The sequence below is a fragment of the Lipotes vexillifer genome, unplaced genomic scaffold (genome assembly GCF_000442215.2).
Source record: "Lipotes vexillifer unplaced genomic scaffold, Lipotes_vexillifer_v1.1 scaffold945, whole genome shotgun sequence".
NCBI classification, from domain to species: Eukaryota; Metazoa; Chordata; class Mammalia; order Artiodactyla; family Lipotidae; genus Lipotes; species Lipotes vexillifer.
Genome location: NW_006772158.1, coordinates 510,673 through 532,687, shown reverse-complemented (window position 1 = coordinate 532,687; position 22,015 = coordinate 510,673). Strand labels below are relative to the sequence as shown.

Genomic DNA, 22,015 nt, shown 5'->3' with positions numbered 1-22,015 from the left:
TCAAGTGATAGTGAGGACAGATAACATATGAAACAGGTACTCTACTAGCTGGAGTGCAAAGTGGCACAACCATTTTGGAAAAATGTTTTGGCAGTATAAGCTGAAGCTGAATATGCACATACCTATTACGTAGCAATCCCACTTCTAGACATACATACACAACACAAGCACATGCATATGTTTACTCTAAGATCTAATTCTTTAAAAGTGTAATCTTGGGACTTCCAATTCTGGAAAGATGGAACAGACATGCTGTTCCCTATTCCTCACCATAAGTACAGCTAAAATGCCTGGATATTATATATAAAGTGAACATAAGATTTTTCTGAAAAGTGAGGAGAAGGAAGCATACTGGCTTGGGACCTAATACAAAACATGGCAGTGAGTTCCATAGGCTTTCTTTTTGCCTCATATATTCCACACTGAGTGTTGAAGAGCCCAGCAATCTGGAAATATCAGTGGGTGCTGTCAAAATAAATCTCCAAGAAAAGTCTTCTCTCTCTAGCAAAATGACCAAACGAAGGGCAGACTAGTAAGACAGAGAGCTTTAAAACAACAACTGTTTGACTCCAGTCAAATGGTACAGAAAAAATGCAGTGTACCTCCACCCCTGTCACTAAAGGCTGAGTGGGAAGCCCAAACTTCTACCCTCATGTAGTTGTAACAAGGCATATTGCCAGACAGTGCTGTCAGATAAGTTTGAGTTAACCAAGCCCTCCCACCAGCCCAGCAGTGTCAGTTAAGACCACATAGGGATCCAGGATATCCACCCCCACCCAGTGTTTATAAGAAAAACCCTCTCCCCCACTATTGGGTTGGTATCAAAGGAGGTCTAGTGGAGAATCAGGAGTTATAACACAACCCATACAGAAGAACAAAATGGAAATTTTAGAACTGAAAAGTACAGTAACAAACAACTCAATAGATAGGCTCAACAGTAGAATGTAGAGAAGATTCAATGATCTTTTAAAACAGAAGAACAGAAATGACCCAATCTGAATAACAGAAATCAAAAAAAAAAAAAAAAAAAAAAAAAAAAAAAAAAAAAAGAAAAAGAAAGAAATAACAGAGACTCTGGGACCTACAGGACTATAATAAAGATCTAACAGTCTTGTCATCAGAGTCCTAAAAGGAGAAGAGAAAAACAGAACAGGCTATAAAGGTATTCAAAGAAATAACAGCTGAAAATTACCAAAATTTAGCAAGAAACACAAACCTAGAAATTTAAGAAGCTGAATGAAACACAACGTAAAGCCAAAGAAATCCATGCCAGGACACACCACAGTCAAACTTCTAAAAACTAAGATAAAGAAAAACTCTTGAAAGAAGTGAGAGAGAAACAAGACCTTAATGACAGGAGAAAAAGCCAATTTGAAAAACAGCAGGTTTTTTAAAAATTAAAATATATCTGACATAATAACTTTGTGTAAAATTAAGGTATACAACATGTTAATTTGATACATTTATATATTGTAATATGATTGCCATTGTAGTGACAACTAGATTCCAAGATTACATAATTATTTCTTTTTAGTGGTTGGAATAATTAAGTTCTAGCCTCTTAGCAAGTTTGATGATTATAATAAAATATTCTCTGTATCACTAATTGTTTCAGCCACCATGGAAAACAACATGGAGGTTCCTCAAAAAATTAAAAATGGAACTACCACATTATCCAGCAATTCCACTTCTGGGTATATATGCAAAAGAAATTAATACAGAATGTCAAAGAAATATCTACACAGTCGTGTTTACTGCAGCATTATTCACAACAGCCAAGATATCAAAACAAACTAAGTGCCCATCAGTGGATGAATGAATAAAAAAGATGTGGGATATATATACAATGGAATATTATTCAGCCAAGAAGGATATCTTGCCATATGTGACAACAGATAAATCTTGAGTACATTATGCTAAGTGAGATAAGTGAGACAAAGACAAGGATTTTATGGTATCACTTACATGTAGAATCTAAAAAAGCCAAACTTGTAAAAAATAGCCAGTTTTAAGAAATCATGGAGGCAAGGAGGAAGTGGCACATTTTTCAAGTGCTAAAAGAAGAGAACTGCCAACTCAGAATTCTATACCCAGTTAAGATATTCTTCAAAAATGATGGGAAAATCAACAAATTCTCAAATGAGGGTACTCAGAAAATTTATTGCCAGTAGATCTGCTCTAAAAGAATGGCTGAAGGATGTTCTCTTCTTTTTTTTTTAAAAAAAGGAAATTATAAAAGAAATATGAAACATTAGGAAGGAGGAAACAAAAATGAAAAGAACAAAAATTATAAGTGAATAAAATAGATTTTCCTTCTCTTAAGTTTTCTAAATTATATTTGATGGTTGAAGAAAAAATTATTATGGTTCCTAATCTATTTATGTAAAGAAAACATTTAAGATAATTATAAAGGGACAAAAAGGAGCAAAGGTTTCTACACTTCAATCAAAATGGTAAAATGATGACACCAGTAGACTATGATCAGTTACGTATGTATAATACTTAGAACAACCACTATAAAAGTTATACAAAGATACACTAAAAAACATTACAGAGGAATCAAAATGGAATTCCAAAAATTGTAAAAGTAACCCACAGGAAGGGTAGGAAAAGAAATGAGGAGCAAAAGAAAACAGAATGAAATAGAACAAACTGAACAAAAACTAAAATGGCAGCCTCAAGCTCTGTATTAAATGTACATGGTTATACACCTGAAACTAATATAATGTTATATGCCAATTATACCTCAGTAAAAAAAATTGTAAACGGTCTATATGCACCATTTAAAAGAAAGAGATTAACAGAATGGGTAAAAAAAAAAATAATAATGCAACCATACGCTGTCTACAAGAAACTCACTTCAAATATAACAAAATAGGTAGGTTGAAAGTAAAAGGATGAAAAAAGATATAACAAGTAAAGATCAATCAAAATAAAGCAGGAGTGGCTATATTAGCATGAAATAAAGTATGTTTCAGACCAAAGAAAATTACAAGTAATAGTGAGGGACATAAATGTGTATACAGTAAATAACAGAGCTGAAAATATGAGAAGTAAAAACCTTGAGAAACAGACAAATCCACAATTATAGTTGGAGGTTTCAAACCTCCTCTCTCAAAAATCAATAACCAACTGGACATAAAGAAGAATAGAACAACCCCATTAAATAACAGGATCTGATCAACATTTATAGGAAACTCTGGTCAACAACTGCAAAAAATACATTGTTTTCAAGGGCCCATGTATGATATACCAAGATGTTCTATATCTTGATCCGTTAAACAAAAAATAACAAAGTTAAAAACTGAAATCATACAGAGTATATTCTCTGAACAGAACTGAATCAAACTAAAAATCAATAACAGAAAAATAATAGAAATCTCCAAATGCTTGGAAATTAAACAGCATACTTCTAGCTATGACTCAAACTAGAAGTCTCAAAAGAAAAAATACACTGAACTGAATGGAAATGAAAATAAAACACATCAAAATTTGTATGACAGCTAAAGCAGTGCTGAAAGGGAAATTTACAGCACTAAATGCTTATATTAGAAAAGAGGAAAAGTCTTAAATGAGTAATTTAAGGTTCCACCTCAAGGAAGTAGAAAACGAGCAAACTAAGTCAAAACAAGATGAAACTGAAAACAGAAAGAAAAAATAGAGAAAATCAATTAAATAAAAAGCTGGTTTTTTGAAAAGATCAATAAAATTGACAAACCTCTAGCAAGACTGACAAAAACAAGAGAATACACAATTACCAATACCATGAATGAAACAGAAGCTATCACTATAGATCCTAAAGCCATCAAAAGGATAATAAGGGAATGCTAAGAACGGTTCTATACATAAATTTGAAATGAACCAATTCCTCAAAAAGCCCAAACTATCACAACTCATTTAATATGAAATAGATAATTTGAATAGTCCTATAACAATTAAGGAAATTGAATTAATGATTTAAAAACTCACAAAAAAGAAATTTCCAAGGCCTGAAAGTTTCACTGGCAAATTCTACCAAAAATTTAAGATTAATTAACACAAATTCTACACATCTCTTTCAGAAAACAGAAGGGGGAACACTTCTCAACACATTTTATGAGGCCAATACCATCCTGATACCAAAATTAGACAAAGACAGTATAAAAACAACTGGATACAGACCAATATCTCATAAATATTCCCCAACAAAATATTAGCAAATAGAAGTCATCACTATGTAAAAAGAATTATACATCATGACCAAATGGGTTTTATTCCAGGGATGCAAGGCTGTTCAGCTTGAAAATCAAGCTATGTAATATACCATGTTAACAGGCTAAAGAAAAAAAGTATTTATCATATTAAATGAGAAAGAAAAAGCATGTGACAAAATTATACATCCATTCATAGTAAAAACTCTTAGCAAACTAGGAATAGAAATGAATAGCAGGGAACTTCAACTTAATAAAGAGTATCTACAAAAAATCTACAGCTATATCACAGTTATCAACACTGAATGCTCTTCTCTTAAGATCAAGAAGGCAAGGATGTCCACTCTCATCACTGCTATTCAACATGTTACTGAAGTTCTAGCCAGTGCAACAAGGCAAGAAAAGGAAACAAACTACATTCAGATCGGAAAGGAAGAAATAAAACTATCCTTACTTGCAGATGACATAATGGTCTAGTAGAAAATCTCAAGGAATCTATAAAACAAACTCCTAGAACAAATAAGTGAGTTCAGCAAGATCACAGGTAAAACGTCAACACAAAAATCAACTGCATTTCACATACTACCAACGAACATGTGAAAAGTAAAATTAAAAATACAATATCACTTACAATTCCCCAAAAATGAAATATTTAAGTGTAAATCTAACAAAACATATACAGGACTTACATGCTGAAAATTACAGAACAGTGATTAAAAACATCAAAGATCTACATAAACAGAGATACTATGTTCACGGGAGACTCAATATAGTAAAGATATCAATTCTCCCCAAATTGATGACAGGTGTAACGCAATTTCTAATAATTCTTGCAAGATTTTTATAGATTAGACAAGAGGATTCTAAAATTTATATATAAAAGCAAAGATATTAGACTAGCTAAAACAACTTGGAAAAAGTAGAATAAAGTGGGAGATGTTGACTTGATACTAAGGCCTATTACATAGCTACAATAATCAAGACTATGTGGTAATGGCAGAAGGACAGATATACGGACCAATGGACTAGAACCAAAAAATAGTCCCACAGAAGTATAGCCAAATGATTTTTCACAAAAGAAATTTGGTAGAGAAAGGATGGCTTATTCAACAAATGGTGCTGGAGCTATTGGATATTCACAGGCAAAAAAAAAAAGAAAGAAAAAGAAAAGTGAACTCAACCTAAATCTCACATCTTATACAAAAATTAATTTAAAATGCACCTTATACTTAAATATAAAACGTAAAGCCATAAACCTTTTAGAAAATAACATAGGAGAAAATCTTCAGGACCTAGGGCTTAGGGAACAATTCTTAGACTTGACAACAAAAGCATGACTAAAACAAAAACTGACAAACTAGATTTCACCAAAATTAAAAAGTTTTGCTCTGTGAAAGACCTTGTGAAGGAAATGAAAAGACAACCCATAGACTGGGAGAAAATATTTGCAAACCACATATGAAAAATTACTCATACCTAAATTATATAAAGGATTTTCAACATTCAACAATAAAAAAGCAAACAATCCAGTTAGAAAATGGGCAAAAGACGTGAAGAAACATTTCACCAAAGAGCATATACAGATGATAAATAAACACATGAAAAAAATGTTCAAAATAACCAGCCATCAGGGAAATGCAAATTAAGACCACGAGATACCACTACACACCTATGAAAACAGCCAAGATAAAAAAGTGATAAAATCAAACGTTGGTGAGGATGCAGAAGAACTTGATCTCTCACACTTTACTGAAGGGAAGGTAAAACGGTGCAGCCACTCTGTAAAACAGTTTGGTAGTTTCTTAAAAAATGAAATAATCACTTACCATGTAAACTAGAAATCGCACTCCTGGGCATTTATCCTAGAGAAATGAAAACTTAGGTCCACACAAAACCTGTACACAATGTTCATAGCAGCTTTATTTGTAATAGCCAAACCTGGAAATGAACAAAATGCCCTGCAGTAGACATTCAGTTTGTATTATACAAGCTGGTACATCCAATCCATTGAATACGACTATGTAGTAAAAAGGAATGAACTATAGATATACACAACAACTTTAACGAAACTAAAGGGCATTATGCTGAGTGAAAAAGGCCAATCTCAAATGGTCACATATACTATGATATAATTTATATAACAGTCTTGATATGACAATTATAAAGATGGAGAACAAATTAGTTATTGCCAGGAGTTAGGGATTGTGGCAACGTTTGTGGTCAGGATGGGTATGACTATAAAAGGTCAGAAAGAGAGGAATCTCTGTGGTGATAGAATATTTCTGTACCTTGACTGTAGTCATGCTTACAGGAATCTCTACATATGTGATTTAAAAAAAACATATACATACACATTGAAACAGTGCCAATTTCTTGGTTTTGATATCATAGGTAAGATGTAACCATTAGGAGAAATTAGGTGAAAGGGTCACAGTACCTCTCTATACTGTCTTTGTAAGTTCCTTTGACTCTAAACAAAATAAACATATAAATAAATATAAATAAAGTTAAAAAAAAAGGGCCCTGAGACTGTTAAAACTGCTTCCTCGCCACATAAGACAACATTAGGTCACTATCTTAAAACTTATTTTAATGTGTTTTTCTAACTGGTTAACAATAAACAAAATTATATTTATATTCTATTTCTGAACATCACTGAGTCATGAGAAAACAGAAGATAGGTAGAAAAACAGACATAATCTCTCACATTTGTGAATTTAATCCAGACAAGTTTACAGATTTAGCTACTCAAGAGTAACCCCTCAAATCCATGGAGTGTGTGTGTGTGTGTGTGTGTGTGTGTGTGTGTGTGTGCGTGTGTGCGCGCGCGCGAGTGATGTGTGTATGTGTGTGTATATATATATACATGATGAATCTGAATCAGAGACACTTTCTGGCATATGTTTAGGAGGCTTAATTTGTTAGTGAAAAAGCCAAGCTGACAGCTCAACATCCACATTTCAGTGTTGTTCCCTACTAGTTATCAAATATGACTATTATGGGACAAAACATATGCTATTACGATATTTACAAATTTGGGAAACTGAGCAAGCCAAAAGTTTAGATTAAATTTGACAAATTAGACTAGGATAACTCAATAAAATTACTTCTTCACACTCGTGCACAAACAATAATTGTTTAAAACATGGCAAACAAAATATAAAAATGTACTTATTCTTTAAAAAGTTATGTAATCATTTTTAAAGTAACTTTACTGTACTCGAACAATCCCTTTGTAAGCTCTCCCAGACTCTACAGATTTTAAATACCTAATAAAAATATACTCCTCCTATGGTCTAACTGGAATTTCCCTAGTTTTAACCCTAGGTGTAGTTCAGGACTCTGTTAGAATTAAAACACGTTTTACACACAAAATATAATACCTTTCATACTTTAGAACATTTAGTAAGTCATATCTTAGCCATCTTTTCATTAAACTAACCCCATCTCTTCATCACTTTCTTAAAGGCAATGCTTTCAACGTGTATGTGTGTGTGCAAATGTTTATATGTATGTATACGCATAAATTTTTCTCTTCCAAATGCAGTTCAAGTATGTAATTGCTGATAGTTAAAAGCAACATCAACATCACCTATATAACACAACCTCTACCTGCAGTTGTTTAAAGTATATTATACAAATTCTTACAATAAGTAAAGAGATCAAGAATACCTTGTTAACCTTAAGACACTCTAACAGATGTATCACCAAAGATGATATAAAAATGGCCAATAAGCACATAAAATGATGCTTGACATCAACTAACATTAGGGAAATGCAAATTAAAATCACATGAGATTCCATTACATACCTATTAGAATGGGTAAATTTTTTAATTTTTAAATATGATAATACCAAGGACGCAGAACAACTGGAACCCTCATACATTGCTGGTGGGAATGCAAAATTGTACAACCACTTTGGAAAACAGTTTGGCAGTTTCCTACAAAGCTAAACATAAATTTACCATATAACCCGGCAATTGCACTCCTGGATTTTCATTTCACTTGGATAAATATCTATGGTCACACAAAACTTATACATGAATGTTTAAAGCACCTTCAATTTTAATTTCAAAACCTGGAAACAATTCCAATGTCTCTCAAATGGAAATGGTTAAACAAACTACTCATTCACACAACGAATATGTCCATAAAATGAAAACAAACCATACATCCGTACAATGGACACATCCATACAATGGAATACTACGCAACAATAAAAAGGAGCAAGCTATTGACATATGCAACAATGTGGATGAATCTCAAATGCATTTTGCCATGTGAAAAAAGTGAGACTGAAAAGGCTACAAATTGTATGATTCCATAAGTGAATTTCCTAAGGGGTGATGAAACCATTTTATATCTTGACTACATCTTGCATTTGTCAAAAATTATAGTAGTAGACACTAAAAAGAGTAAATTTTACTATATGTAGATTTAAAATGATTTTTTTAAAACTATCTATACATTCAGAAATGCTTCCTACCTCACATTAGTTTCATCATTAAATTCTTCAGCCCATTTTTTCCTTGATTGAGCAGTTGTAGAACCATCTAAACGGTAATAGTCTATGTTTCGGAGCCACTTCCCTTCACCTGAAAATTCAACAAGAAAAGAAAAAAGAGACATATTGTTATCCTAGTACTAAACGATTTTCTTCCTTGCTTGCCATTTAAAAGCTGGTCATAGGCCTTCCCTAGTGGCACAGTGGTTAAGAATCCACCTGCCAATGCAGGGGACACGGGTTTGAGCCCTGGTCCAGGAAGATCCCACATGCCGCAGAGAAACTAAGCCCGTGCACCACAACTACTGAGCCTGCGCTCCAGAGCCCATGAGCCACAACTCCTGAAGCCTGGGTGCCTAGAGCCCATGCTCTGCAACAAGAGAAGCCACCGCAATGAGAAGCCTGTGCACCGCAATAAAGAGTAGCCCCCACTAACTGCAACTAGAGAAAGCCTGTGCACAGCAACAAAGACCCAACACAGCCAAAAATTTAAAAACAATTTTTTAAAAAAGCTGGTTATATATATTCAATTTGCATAGCAAGACAAATTTTTTTAATCAAGGGATAATTCATTGTATTACAAATAAATTCACTACAGATTTCCTTCCAACAGATATTGAATAGCAAAGGTACTTTTCAAAAGTATTTCATCTACATGTAAATGTCTGAAAAGATTTCCTTGATTAGAATCCTATAAAACTTTCAAAAGAATATGATTAAGCTGTATTATGCTCATGAAGCTTCTTTTTAATTAAATCTATAAATGACCAGGTTTCCCACCTTGTTATCAACAAGTTGATACTAAACAGATAAAAACCAGAGACATAGAACACATTTATTCATTCACTGAACAAATATTTACAGAATGCCTATTTATGTGCCAAAAAATATTCTATGATTTAGCCACAAATATCAGTATATGTTCCTATTTCATGACAACTACATATTTGTGAGCATGTATGTACAAGTAAAGAACTGTGATTTTATAAGTTAAACACTGATCAGACATGTCAACATTTGCACAGTGCGATAAAATTTTACCCAAGCCTGACATTCATACTAAAACACCAATGGATAAAGTACTTATGACACTTTTATATTTTATCATACATAATTTCCATTCTAATTCTTTAACTGCAAACATAATACCACTACTTCCACTCCAAGCAAAATTCATATCATCACACCCTAGAGTCTTAATATAAAACAAGTTGACAACACTGAGATTTATGTCTTTCAGCAAACTTTTTAGTTAAATTCAGTACATTAGTAAAAGATGCTCTTTTTGGTAGTATGGTCATTTTAGTAATGTTAATTTTTCCGATCTTCCGATCCAATGGCCATACTACCCAAAGCGATCTACAGACTTAATGCAATCCCCATCAAAATACTCAGGACATTTTTCACAGAACTAGAATAGATAATCCCTAAAACTCATATGGAACCACAGGACCCCAAATTGCCAAAGCAATCTTGAGAAAAAAAAGAACAAAACTGGAGGTATCACCCTTTCAGACTTCAGACTATACTACAAAGCTACACAGTAATCAAAACAGTGTGGTACTGGCAGAAAAACAGATGCATAGATCAATGGAACAGAATAGAGAGCCCAGAAATAAATCCACATACCTATGGTAAATTAATCTACAACAAGGGAAGCAAGAATATATATGGAGAAAAGTCAGTCTCTTTGGTAAGTGGGTCTGGGAAAACTGGACAGCTACATGTACAATGAGATTAGAACATTTCCTCACACTGTATTAAAAAATCAACTTTAAATGGATTAAAGACCTAAATGTAAGATCTGAAACCATACAACTCCTAGAAGAGAACACAGGCAGAACACTCTTTGACATAAAGTGTAAAAATATTTTTTTGGATCTATTTCCTAAGGCAAAATAAATAAAAGCAAAAATAAACAAATTGGACTTAGTTAAACTTAAAAGTTTTTGCACAGCAAAGGAAACCACTGACAAAACGAAAAGAAAACCCACAGAATGGGAGAAAATATTAGCAAACAATATGACCAACAAGGGGTTAATATCCAAAATAAACACACAGTTCATACAACTAAATATCAACAAACAAACAACAGTATCAAAAAATGGGTGGAAGACCTGAACAGACATTTTTCCAAAGAGGACATAGAGATGGCTGACAGGGACATGAAAAGATGTTCAACATAGCTAATTATGAGAGAAATGCATATCAAACTCACAATGAGATATCATCTCTCACCTGCCAGAATGGCTATCATCAAAAAATCTACAAATAACAAATGTTGGCGAGGATGTGAAGAAAAGGAAACCCTTTGTATACTGTTGGTGGGAATGTAAACTGGTGCAACCACTATGGAAAACAGTATGGAGGTTCCTCAAAAAACTAATAGAACCACCATATCATCCAGCGATTCCACTCCTGGGTATATATCAGAAAACCTGAAAACACTAATTCAAACACATACATGTACACACATACATGTACACAGCAACAGTCAAGATATGGAAGCAACCCAAGTGTCCATCAATGGACAAATAGATAAAGAAGATGTGGCACGCACACACACACACACACACACACACACACACACACACACAGAGGAATATTACTCAGCCATAAGAAAAAGAATGAAATTCTGCCATTTTCAGCAACATGGATGGACCTAGGGAATATTATGCTTAGTGAAATAATTCAGAGAGAGAAAGACAGATACTGTATAATATCAGTTATACGTAAAATATAAAAAATAACAAATACAAAGGTATACTGCAAAACAGAAACAGACTCAGAGATATAGAAAACAAACTAGTGGTTACCAGTGGGGAGAAGCAAGAGAGGAGGCATAAAGGAGGCATAAGGGATTAACAGATACCAACTACTATGTATAAAATAAATAAGCAACAGGGGTATTGTATAGCACAGGGAATTATAGCCATTATTTTATAAAACTTTTAATGAAATATAACCTGCAAAAATACTGAATCACTATGCTGTACACCTGAAACTAATATAATATTATAAATCAACTATACTTCAATAAAAAAATCTACTCCTTTGAGAATTTGGACTAAAACAAACAAAACAGCAAAAGTAAGTATGTCTCATCAAGTCAAATTTTGTTTATGTCCTAAGGACTGAAATATCCTACAAGATTCAAATATTAAGGATTTCTGGAATAAATGATCTAGTTTTATTAATGATATTCCTACAAACAGGATGTGTTTCAATTGTTTTCCTTTTAAATAATATTATAAGTTTAAAAGTCTTAGGATACATCTTAAAGTATATAAGAATAAATTATTCCTGAAAAAAAATCTAAAACTAACAAATTAATAAAAATAAACCCCCACATGATCATCTCAGTAGACACAAAGAAATCATTTGACAATGTTCAATACACATTCATGATAAGAAAAACACACTCAAAAAACTGGAAATACTGATACAAGGAACTTCCACAACATGATAAATGATATCTATGAAAAAAATACAAAGAACACCATACAGAATGGTGAAAGATCAGATGCTTTCCCTCTAAGATTAGGAAAAAGAAAAGGATGTCTGGTTTGGTCACTTTAATTCAACACCATACTAGAGGTTCTAAGGAGGGAAATGGTCAAGAAAAAGAAATAAAAGTAATCCATATTGTAAAGGAAAAAGTAAATTATCTCTATCTGCAGATGACATGATCTTGTATAAGGAAAATCCTTTAAAAATCCACAAAACACTATTTGAACTAATAAATGAGTTATTATGAAAAACTTAATTTATACATTTGCAATGAAGAATCTAAAACTAAAAGAGCACAATTCCATTTACAATACTATCAAAAAGAATAAAATAAATTTAACATAAGAAATGCAAAATGCATACACTGAAAACTATAAAACATCAGTGAAAGAAATTAAAGACCTAAATAAATGGTAAAACATCCCATGTTCATAGATCAGAAGACTTAACATTGTTAAGAAGGCAATACTTCCTAAAATGAACTACAGATTCAATGCAATCACTATCAGAATCCAAGCTGACTTCTTTGTAAAACTTACAAGCTAATTCTAGAATTCATATGGAATTGCAAGGGACCCAGAATAGCCAAAAAAATCTTGAAGAGGAACAAAGTAGGAGGACGCACACTTTCAAAACTTATGTTCAAAGCAAAGGTAATCAAGACTGCTACTAGCATGAGGAATGACATACAGGTGAATGGAATAAGACTCAGAGCCAAGAAATAAACCTGTCTCTTTGGTCAACTAATTTTTAACAAGGGTACCATGAACAGTGAATGGGGAAAGAACAGTCTTCTCAACCAATAGACTGAAGTTGGACCTTTACCTCATACCAAATGTAAAAATTACTCAAAATGCATGAAAGAACTAACTGTAAGAGCTAAGACTATATAATTCTTTGAAGGAAACATAGGGGTAAATAGTCATGGACTTGGATTTGGCAATGGTTTCTTAGATATAACACTAAAGGCATAAGTAACAAAAGAAAAAAAATAAAATTGGACTTCATCAAAATGAAAACCTTTTCCGCATCAAAGAATACTACCAAGAGAATGAAAAGACAACGAAAAGAATGAGAAAATATTTATAAGGCATGTATCTGATAAGGGCCTGGTATGCAGAAAATTTTTTTTTAATTAAAAATATTTTTAAGTCTTTCAACTCAATAACAAAAAGACAAATGGGCAAAGGACCTGAATAAACATTTTTCCAAAGAAGATATACAAATGGCCATGAAAAAATGGTCAACATTATTAGTCATTAGAGAAATACAAATCAAAATCAAAATGAGATACCATTTCACACCCACTAGGATGGCTATAATTCAACAACAACAACAACAAAAACAAGTGTTGGTAAAGATGTGGGGAAATCAGAACCCTTGAACACTACTTCTTGAGAATGTAAAATAGTGCAGCCAGTGTAGAAAAGAGTTTGGTGGCTCCTCAATACATTAAACTTAGAATTGCCATATGGCCCAACAATTCCATTCCTAACTAAATATTCAAAAGAATTAAAAACAGATGTTTAAAGAAATGAAAACTTGTATACGAATGTTCATAGCAGAACTATTCACAATAGCCAAAAGGAGAAAACTACTCAAATATCTATGAATTAATAAATAATCAAAATGTGGGTATTACCTATGAAATAGAATATTATTAGGCCACAAAAAGGAATACAGCACTGACACTTGCTACAACTTGGATGAACCTTAAAAACATGCTATGCGAATGAAGCCAGTCACAAAAGACCACATATTATATGACTCTATTTATATGAAAGATCCAGAATAGGTCAATCTATACAAACAAAGTAGATTAGTGATTGCTTAGGGGTAAAGAGGTAGAAAGGGGGTTAGCAGAGTGACAGCTAAAGGGTACAGGGTTTCTTTGGTGTTGATTAATATGTTTGAAAATTGACTATGGTGATAGTTACACAACTCTGAAAATGTACTAAAAACCATTGAACTGTACACTTTAAATGGGTAAACTGCATGATATGTGAATCATAACTCAATAACGCTGTTTAAAAAAAACAAAAAAAAATTTTGCTACAACTGCAGCAACAAACACCACATTTATATGGATAAGGACAAAAAGAAAGGACAGAAAAAACAGATATATTAGGGTTGTGGGTCTGGGTAATACTGTTTTCTTCTATTGTTAAAATGTGTATACAATATGTTTAAATGAATGTTTTAAAAATTATGATATACAAATGTAACTCACCCTTATAAATAAGAGGTTTATCTTTATCTTCTGTCTTCTCCCTACTAGCCAATTCAAGAAAATCTTCAATCAAGTCCAGAGATATGAGAGACTGGCTGAAAACAAGGCTAAAAAGACAAGTTAGTATTCATGGATAAGAAGATTCACAAACAACATGATTCTAATCTAAACTTCAGTAAATATCCAAAAGAATTAAAAATTAGAAATTTGTAGAAATTAAAAAGCTGATTCTAAAGTTTATATGGGTACGGCAAGCACATAGAGTAGCCAAAACAATTTTGAAAGGAAAAAAGCTGGAGGCCTAACTCTACATGATTTCAACACAAAGCTAGTGTAATCAAAATAGTGTAGTACTGAGGAGACCAACACAAATCAGTGGAACAGAATATAGTCCCGATATAAAGCTACACCATAGTTAATTGGATGTTGACAAATAGGCAAAAGCAATTCAATGGAAAAAATTAGTATTTTTAACAATGGTCTTGGCAAAATTGGATATTCATATGCTAAAAAAATGAATTTCCGCCTAAGCTTCAGCTGCACAAATAGGGAATAGAAGAATCTGATTTGACAAAAGTTCTTCTTAAAAATAAAGTCTTAGTTGACCACTAGTCAATATGAACCAATACTGTTATTTGGATGTTAGAAAACTGCTCCATCAGACTGCAGGAATGGAAGGAAGGATAGGGTCCAGAATAAACAAGAACCAGTGTCACTATAATTCTGTGTTAATAAAAATTCAGCTTAAGTGTTTGTGACCATATTTTGAGATAAGTGCTAAAAAAATGAAGTATATCCAAGACCATGTCAGGACTGAAATTATGCCATATAAAGAACAGATAAAACAACTGAGAAGAAAAAGCTAAAAGTGACGAGAGATAAACCCACCATTATCTGAAGAGACAATTGAAATAGTAGTAGTGATGTCTGCAACCTACTTTGAAAGGCATCAGGAAAATAAGATGGATGATGGATAGATATGTAATAAATGAAGTATGATAAAATATAGAATATAGTATAGATTCTAGGTGACAGGTATATAGGTATTCACTCTAAAAATTCTTTCTACTTTTTGTTATGTTTGAAAATTTCCATAATGAAATGTTGGACAAATAAAGAGTAGTGGTAATCACAATTCCAGAAATGCAGTTTTATAGTCTTAACGTTGATAATACCTATCAGTTGGGTTAATAACTAAAAATGATCATTATAACAGTATTTTTAAAAAGCAGTAGATATATCCTATTTTAGACCAGGGAGGAAATAGCTATAGGGAGAGTATAAACTAAAGATAAGGATCCATTTTCTAACACTTTGAAGTATTCAACTATAGGGAGCCTTCTGAGATGGAAAATATTCTACCCAGGAGAGATCAGGAGAACTTCCATGATGAACATGGTAGAAAAGATTATTGAACTGGTTAGGAAATTAAAAGACTACTAAAATTTCCCCTATACTCATAAAATTCTTGTATGGTATCCAATAAAAATTAACTTTAAACTACAGAAGTTAATAGATAAAAAAGCATAAGCATGTCTAGAGCATTAATCTCTCTTGGTCTTTCAGGAACTCTGAGCTCAAATATCCACTTTCTACTTGACATCTCTCACGGACATCTAATAGGAAACTTAACAAAGCCAGAGCAGGACTCCTTACTACCTCTAATAAACTTACTTCTCCCTTAATCTTCTCCATTTTAGTAAATAACACCATAATCTACCAGCCACTTAGGGGGAAAGCCTGAGGGTCATCTTTGACTACTCTCTCCTTCTTACTGCCCTGCATTCAATCTACCAAGTGCTGTTGTTTCTACTCCAAAACATACCCTTCATCTCCACTACTACTACTCCATTCCAAGCCAACATCATCCCTTATCTGAACCACTTGTTTCTGTATAAGTGGCAATATGTAAGAAAAATAACTTATAGTGAGTACTTATTAGATGCCAGGTGAAGGAGTTAATTAAAAAGGAATAAAACAGTTTGTGTCTTCAAACAACTCACTATCCAGCGAAAAGACACAAGTACATCAGAATGTGTTAAGTGTAGAGTAGAGGTATATTAAAAGGTGGTATGAAAATATAACAGAGCTACCTCTTTCCAGGAAAGTTAAAGAAACTAAATTTGACATTTTTTAAAGATAGAAGATTGTTTTACTTTAGCTTTATGTTAAAGTGCTTAAATTTTTTAACAAAAAATGGTTATATTAAAAGCATTATATTTTAAAAATATTTTATGACCAGAACTTGGGATCTTATAAAAGCCTAAACAGTAGGTCTGGTTCAAAACTTTAAAAGTATGTTTTTTAAATAATAAAATGAAGGATAAGATTGGGGGTTGGAATCCAGGGAAGGGAAAGGGGGCACAAATGCTAGAAGTAAAATAAACAGGAACAAAAAACAAAGGAGAAATAATAAAGAGAGTAGTCAAAGAGGTGAAATAAAGTCTGAGAGGTGTCCACTAGATTTGGAAATTAGAAGGTCATTAAGTGACTTTAGGGGGGAAAACTCAGTAAAGTAACAGGGTAGAAGCCACACCACATTGGATTGAAAAATGATTCTGAAAATGATGAAATACAAACATCAACTAGAGACTTGGCTCAAGGAAATAAGTTCAAGATACTATAGCCAGAAGGGGAAAACAGCACTGAAGAAATAACCAGAATATGCACTCAGAAACAGTGACTTAGAAGGAAGACAGCTGTCACTACACTAACCATGAAATTGCATCTTTAGAAAAGAAGAAAACAAAACAGATTGCTTTAAATAAATTGTTTAAACAATAAAAATGTTATCAAAATGTTCATATAATAAAAATAGGAAAAGAACTTACACTTTATCCCCAATTTCCTCTGCCATTCGAAGAATTTCAAAGAGAAGTACCATTTTTCCAGAATGCTCTAAAACCTCGGCATCAGCATCTGTAACAAAATCTTTGTACCAGTCTGGAGCTGGGCTGCTTGGATTAGAAGAGGAAGTAGCTTTACCTAAACAAAATAAATGAAACATAAATAAGTAGACAAATAAGGGAAGAAGCTGAAAGACTCCAGAGAGGGATTAAGACAGAGATTAAGAGAAAGACATATAGACCAACCAACCCAAGGAGAGTGAGAAAGAAAGAGATTGATAAGTATGTGGGAGATGGGTGCAAAACACACACACACACACACACACACACACACACACACACACACACAGAAGGAGAGAGAGAAAAAAGACAACCCTAGGAGAGAAAGAGCTCTATACTCTGAGAGAAAGACACAAGATGGGGGAGGTAAAGTAGAGGGGACCCTGGAAGAGGGAGGTAAAGAGACAGAGAATCAGAAAGACACACAAAGGCACATATAAACATACACATATGTACACAGAGAAAGAAAGTCATGGGGGAGGGGCACCAAGTGAGAGAGTAAGCAAGAGACAGACCCTGAGAAAGTGCAAGTATGAGAAACAGAACGTGGGGGCAGGAGGGCTCAGAAAGACAGAGACCCAAAGAGATGAAGCCCCTCAGGTCCTGAGACAGTATAACCTCCAAAGCATACCCCAAGAGACAGGGACCAGGAGAGAGAGACCTAGAGACCCAAAGAGAGAGGGAGAGAGGAAAAGAAGAAGGGAAGGGAGTCTGACTCATGTAGAGATCAAGGGAGAAAAGATCTTAGGGGCAGGCAACATTTCACTGTGCTACTAGAATTCTGGAAAACTCAAACAAGGATTGATCCCAGCATCACCATATCAGGTTAAATCATTTTGCTCTTACTTTCTCCACAAACTTTGATGATAAAAGGTGTAAACAGATTGCCAACAGACACATGAAAGAATGCTCAACATGCAAATCAAAACTACAATGAGATATCATCTCACACCAGTCAGAATGGCCATCATCAAAAATTCTAGAAACAATAAATGCTGGAGAGGGTGTGGAGAAAAGGGAACTGTCTTGCACTGTTGGTGTGAATGTAAATTGATACAGCCACTATGGAGAACAGTTTGGACGTTCCTTAAAAAACTAAAAATAGAACCATACGACCCAGCAATCCCACTACTGGACATATACCCTGAGAAAACCATAATTCAAAAAGAGTCAGGTACCAAAATGTTCATTGCAGCTCTATTTACAATAGCCAGGACATGGAAGCAACCTAAGTGTCCATCAACAGATGAATGGATAAAGAAGATGTGGCACATATATACAATGGGATATTACTCAGCCATAAAAAGGAACAAAACTGAGTTATTTGTAGTGAGGTGGATGGACCTAGAGACTGTCATACAGAGTGAAGTAAGTCAGAAAGAGAAAAACAAATACTGTATGCTAACACATATATATGGAATCTAAAAAAAAAATGGTCATGAAGAGCCTAGGGGCAAGATGGGAATAAAGACGCAGACCTACTAGAGAATGGACTTGAGGGTATGGGGAGGGGGAAGGGTAAGCTGGGACAAAGTAAGAGAGTGCCATGGACATATATACACTACCAAACATAAAATAGATAGCTAGTGGGAAGCAGCCACATAAGCACAGGGAGATCAGCTCAGTGTTTTGTGACCACCTAGAGGGGTGAGATAGGGAGGGTGGGAGGGAGATGCAAAAGGGAAGAGATATGGGGACATATGTATATGTATAACTGATTCACTTTGTTATAAATCAGAAACTAACACACCATTGTAAAGCAACTATACTCCAATAAAGATGTTAAAAAAAAGGTGTAAGAAGAGAATAACACAAAATAATCTATGAAAGATATAAACAGTTCAGTTTAAAATAAGGAATGTACAGGTTTAACCTGTTTCTGTATCTTCTCTCAATTGCCTTTTAATGCAAAGTACTTTAAATTTTTATGTATTTTGTTATAAAATATTTTACATATTCAGAAAAGTATATAGAATATAAAGAACAGCAGTGTTCCCATATCCCATCTTCATCAAATTTTAAAATGCGTTAAATCTATTTCTGATGCAACTGAAGCCTAATATGTGACCCTAACCAATAATGTTCTCTTCTTTCCCCCCTTCTTTTGGAAAAGTAATAAAACCCTAAACTTTATATTTACTATTTATGTTCATGTTTTTATATTTTCACTACATTTGTATTACTAAACTGTAATTATGTATCATGTTTTTAAACTGTATGTAAATGGTACCATACTGTTTGTATAATTTTACAACCTACTTTTTCACTGAATGGAGTTTTTCATTTTCCACTCAAAGTGGGACTTATTCAATAATTCTAACTGCCATATAGTATTCCACTGCATGAATATACCATAATTTATTAGTTCTCCTGTTCATAGACATTTAGATTATTTCTCATTTTTGGCTACTGTGAAATAACTGCAATGAAGACTCAGTGTTGTATTTTTCTAGAATGTTGTCTACTTCATCTAAGTTTAAAATTTTCTGTTATAAAATTATGCTCATGATTCATATCATATTAAACATACCTACTTTATATTCTTTTTTTTTTTTTTTTTTTTGTGGTACGCGGGCCTCTCACTGTTGTGGCCTCTCCCGTTGCGGAGCACAGGCTCTGGACGCGCAGGCTCAGCGGCCATGGCTCACGGGCCCAGCTGCTCCGCGGCATGTGGGATCTTCCCAGACCGGGGTACGAACCCGTGTCCCCTGCATCGGCAGGCGGACTCTCAACCACTGCGCCACCAGGGAAGCCCCCTACTTTATATTCTTATCAAATAGTTCTAATATCTGTGGTTCTTGACAATCTGATCATGTTTTTTGTTTTAACTTTGTCAGGTTGACTGATAACTTATTTTGTTGCTAACTTTTCCTAATGTTGATTGCTTCTTTAGGTACTCTGTAACTTTTTCTTGTCATTTCACTTTCAATGTAGCTGTAATATGAGAATCCTCGGTAGCCTGGGTTGACATCATACAACTCCACAGTGATTCTGCATCTGCTTCTGTCAGATGCTCCAGGGGATCACCAACCCAGAATTACTTTTGAGGTTAGTATTTCACCTTGAGATATTTAGACTATGTAAATAATGTAAATTCAAACCATAAACCATGTGAGGGAAAGCCCATGATTATGAATCCAAGAAAACTATTTTTGAAACCCACAGCCCAGGGTGACACAGATAAGCTTCCTTGTCATCTCCTTATCACCTCCCTGGATTGATGGGAAAATTTTTTTCTATCCTATTCTTCTATGGAGTATGTACCTATGTTAAACAGATTCAGCTTAAATCTGAGTTCTAAGAACTCTCCACCTTATAGAGGGCTCAAGGCCTTGAATCTTACCCCTGAGTAGGTGAAAACCAAAGCTGCTACTCTCAAGACTAGCCTATCCCTAGAGCTTCCATAGCATACCTTCTTGAACTTACTGTTTATCAGTTCCTTCTTTTTTGTCTGGGTCCTGGTGATTTCCATTCCTTTTACAGAGCTCATTATGCATTTGTATTTAAACCACAATTAACTACTGCCTAAATGTACCACGTATTTTCATGATTCCATGCCTTTCCTTGAATGTCTTATATTACATTCTCCCCCTCTTTTCTTGACCAACTTCCAGGCATATTTTACTATCCTTCAAGAGTCAACAAAAATTTCATCTTAGAACAGCCTTCTTAAGAGGGTGACCCTTGGCTGTTGTCTGGGAACTTGAATGGTAAACCGTTCCCTGTACTGATTTTAAACTTTCCCTGAGAAGAGGGGATTGCTGCACCTCATCTAGGCACCTAGAAAGAAAACACCTGTTTTCGTTCTGGGAGTCTGGAATTTGTTAAGAGCCAGGCAGAAAGTGCCTATGTCACCAGTCCCCAGTAAAAACCTTGGGTACTTAGTCTCTAATGAGCTCCTCTGGTAGACAACACTTCACATATGTAGCCATAACTTGCTGCTGCAGAAATTAGTACATCCTGTGTGACTCCACTGGGATAGGACTCTTGGAAGGTTATGCCTGGTTTCCTCTGGACTTTGAACAATATGTGCCTTTTCCCTTTCCTGATTTTGCTTTGTACTCTTCTGTTGTAATAAACCATAGTGCTGAATATGACTATATGCTGAGTCCTATGAATCACCAAACCAGGGGGTAGCTTTGAGGAATCCTGACACATAGCTTATCAAGCATATGCTAACTAAAATTCCTTTCTACAATTAGTCAACTGGCAAATAATCAGTGCCTTTGGGAATTTTGCAGTTCCACAGACTGAACACAACTTCAGCAATGGTTACCCAATTTAATTAAGGTAATTTATATATGGTAAAAGTGTAAGCAATTATTTAAAAAAAGCTGGCAGAAAGTTAGTACAAATGTGGCAGCTAAATAAGAAGTGTAAAAGCACAGATGACCATTTCTGTGCAAATACAATACATTCATTCTAACTGTAATCCTGTTCGATATAATCACAACAGAGTAATCTCTAAAAAAAATAAAAAGTGACCCAGAGGGCTTCCCTGGTGGCGCAGTGGTTGAGAGTCCGCCTGCCGATGCAGGGGACACAGGTTCGTGCCCCGGTCTGGAAGGATCCCACATGCCATGAAGCGGCTGGGCCTGTGAGCCATAGCCACTGAGCCTCCGCGTCCGGAGCCTGTGCTCCACAACAGGAGAGGCCACAACAGTGAGAGGCCC

General features: G+C 34.3%; 1 protein-coding gene and 1 pseudogene across 1 annotated transcript in view; one reads left to right on the top strand and one right to left on the bottom strand.

The window, feature by feature from the left end:
* The window catches only part of ATRX (ATRX chromatin remodeler), a 247,014-nt gene that overhangs the window by 43,943 nt on the left and 181,056 nt on the right, over positions 1-22,015 (bottom strand). Inside the window, exons 26-28 of the mRNA XM_007447355.1 lie at positions 17,268-17,421; positions 14,437-14,543; positions 8,679-8,787 (exon numbers count right to left, since the gene is read on the bottom strand). Of these exons, the coding sequence (XP_007447417.1) occupies positions 8,679-8,787; positions 14,437-14,543; positions 17,268-17,421 (370 nt within the window). The remainder of the gene's footprint in view (positions 1-8,678; positions 8,788-14,436; positions 14,544-17,267; positions 17,422-22,015) is intronic.
* LOC103073541 (60S ribosomal protein L10-like) overlaps positions 17,700-22,015 on the top strand; it is an 11,848-nt pseudogene continuing 7,532 nt past the window's right edge.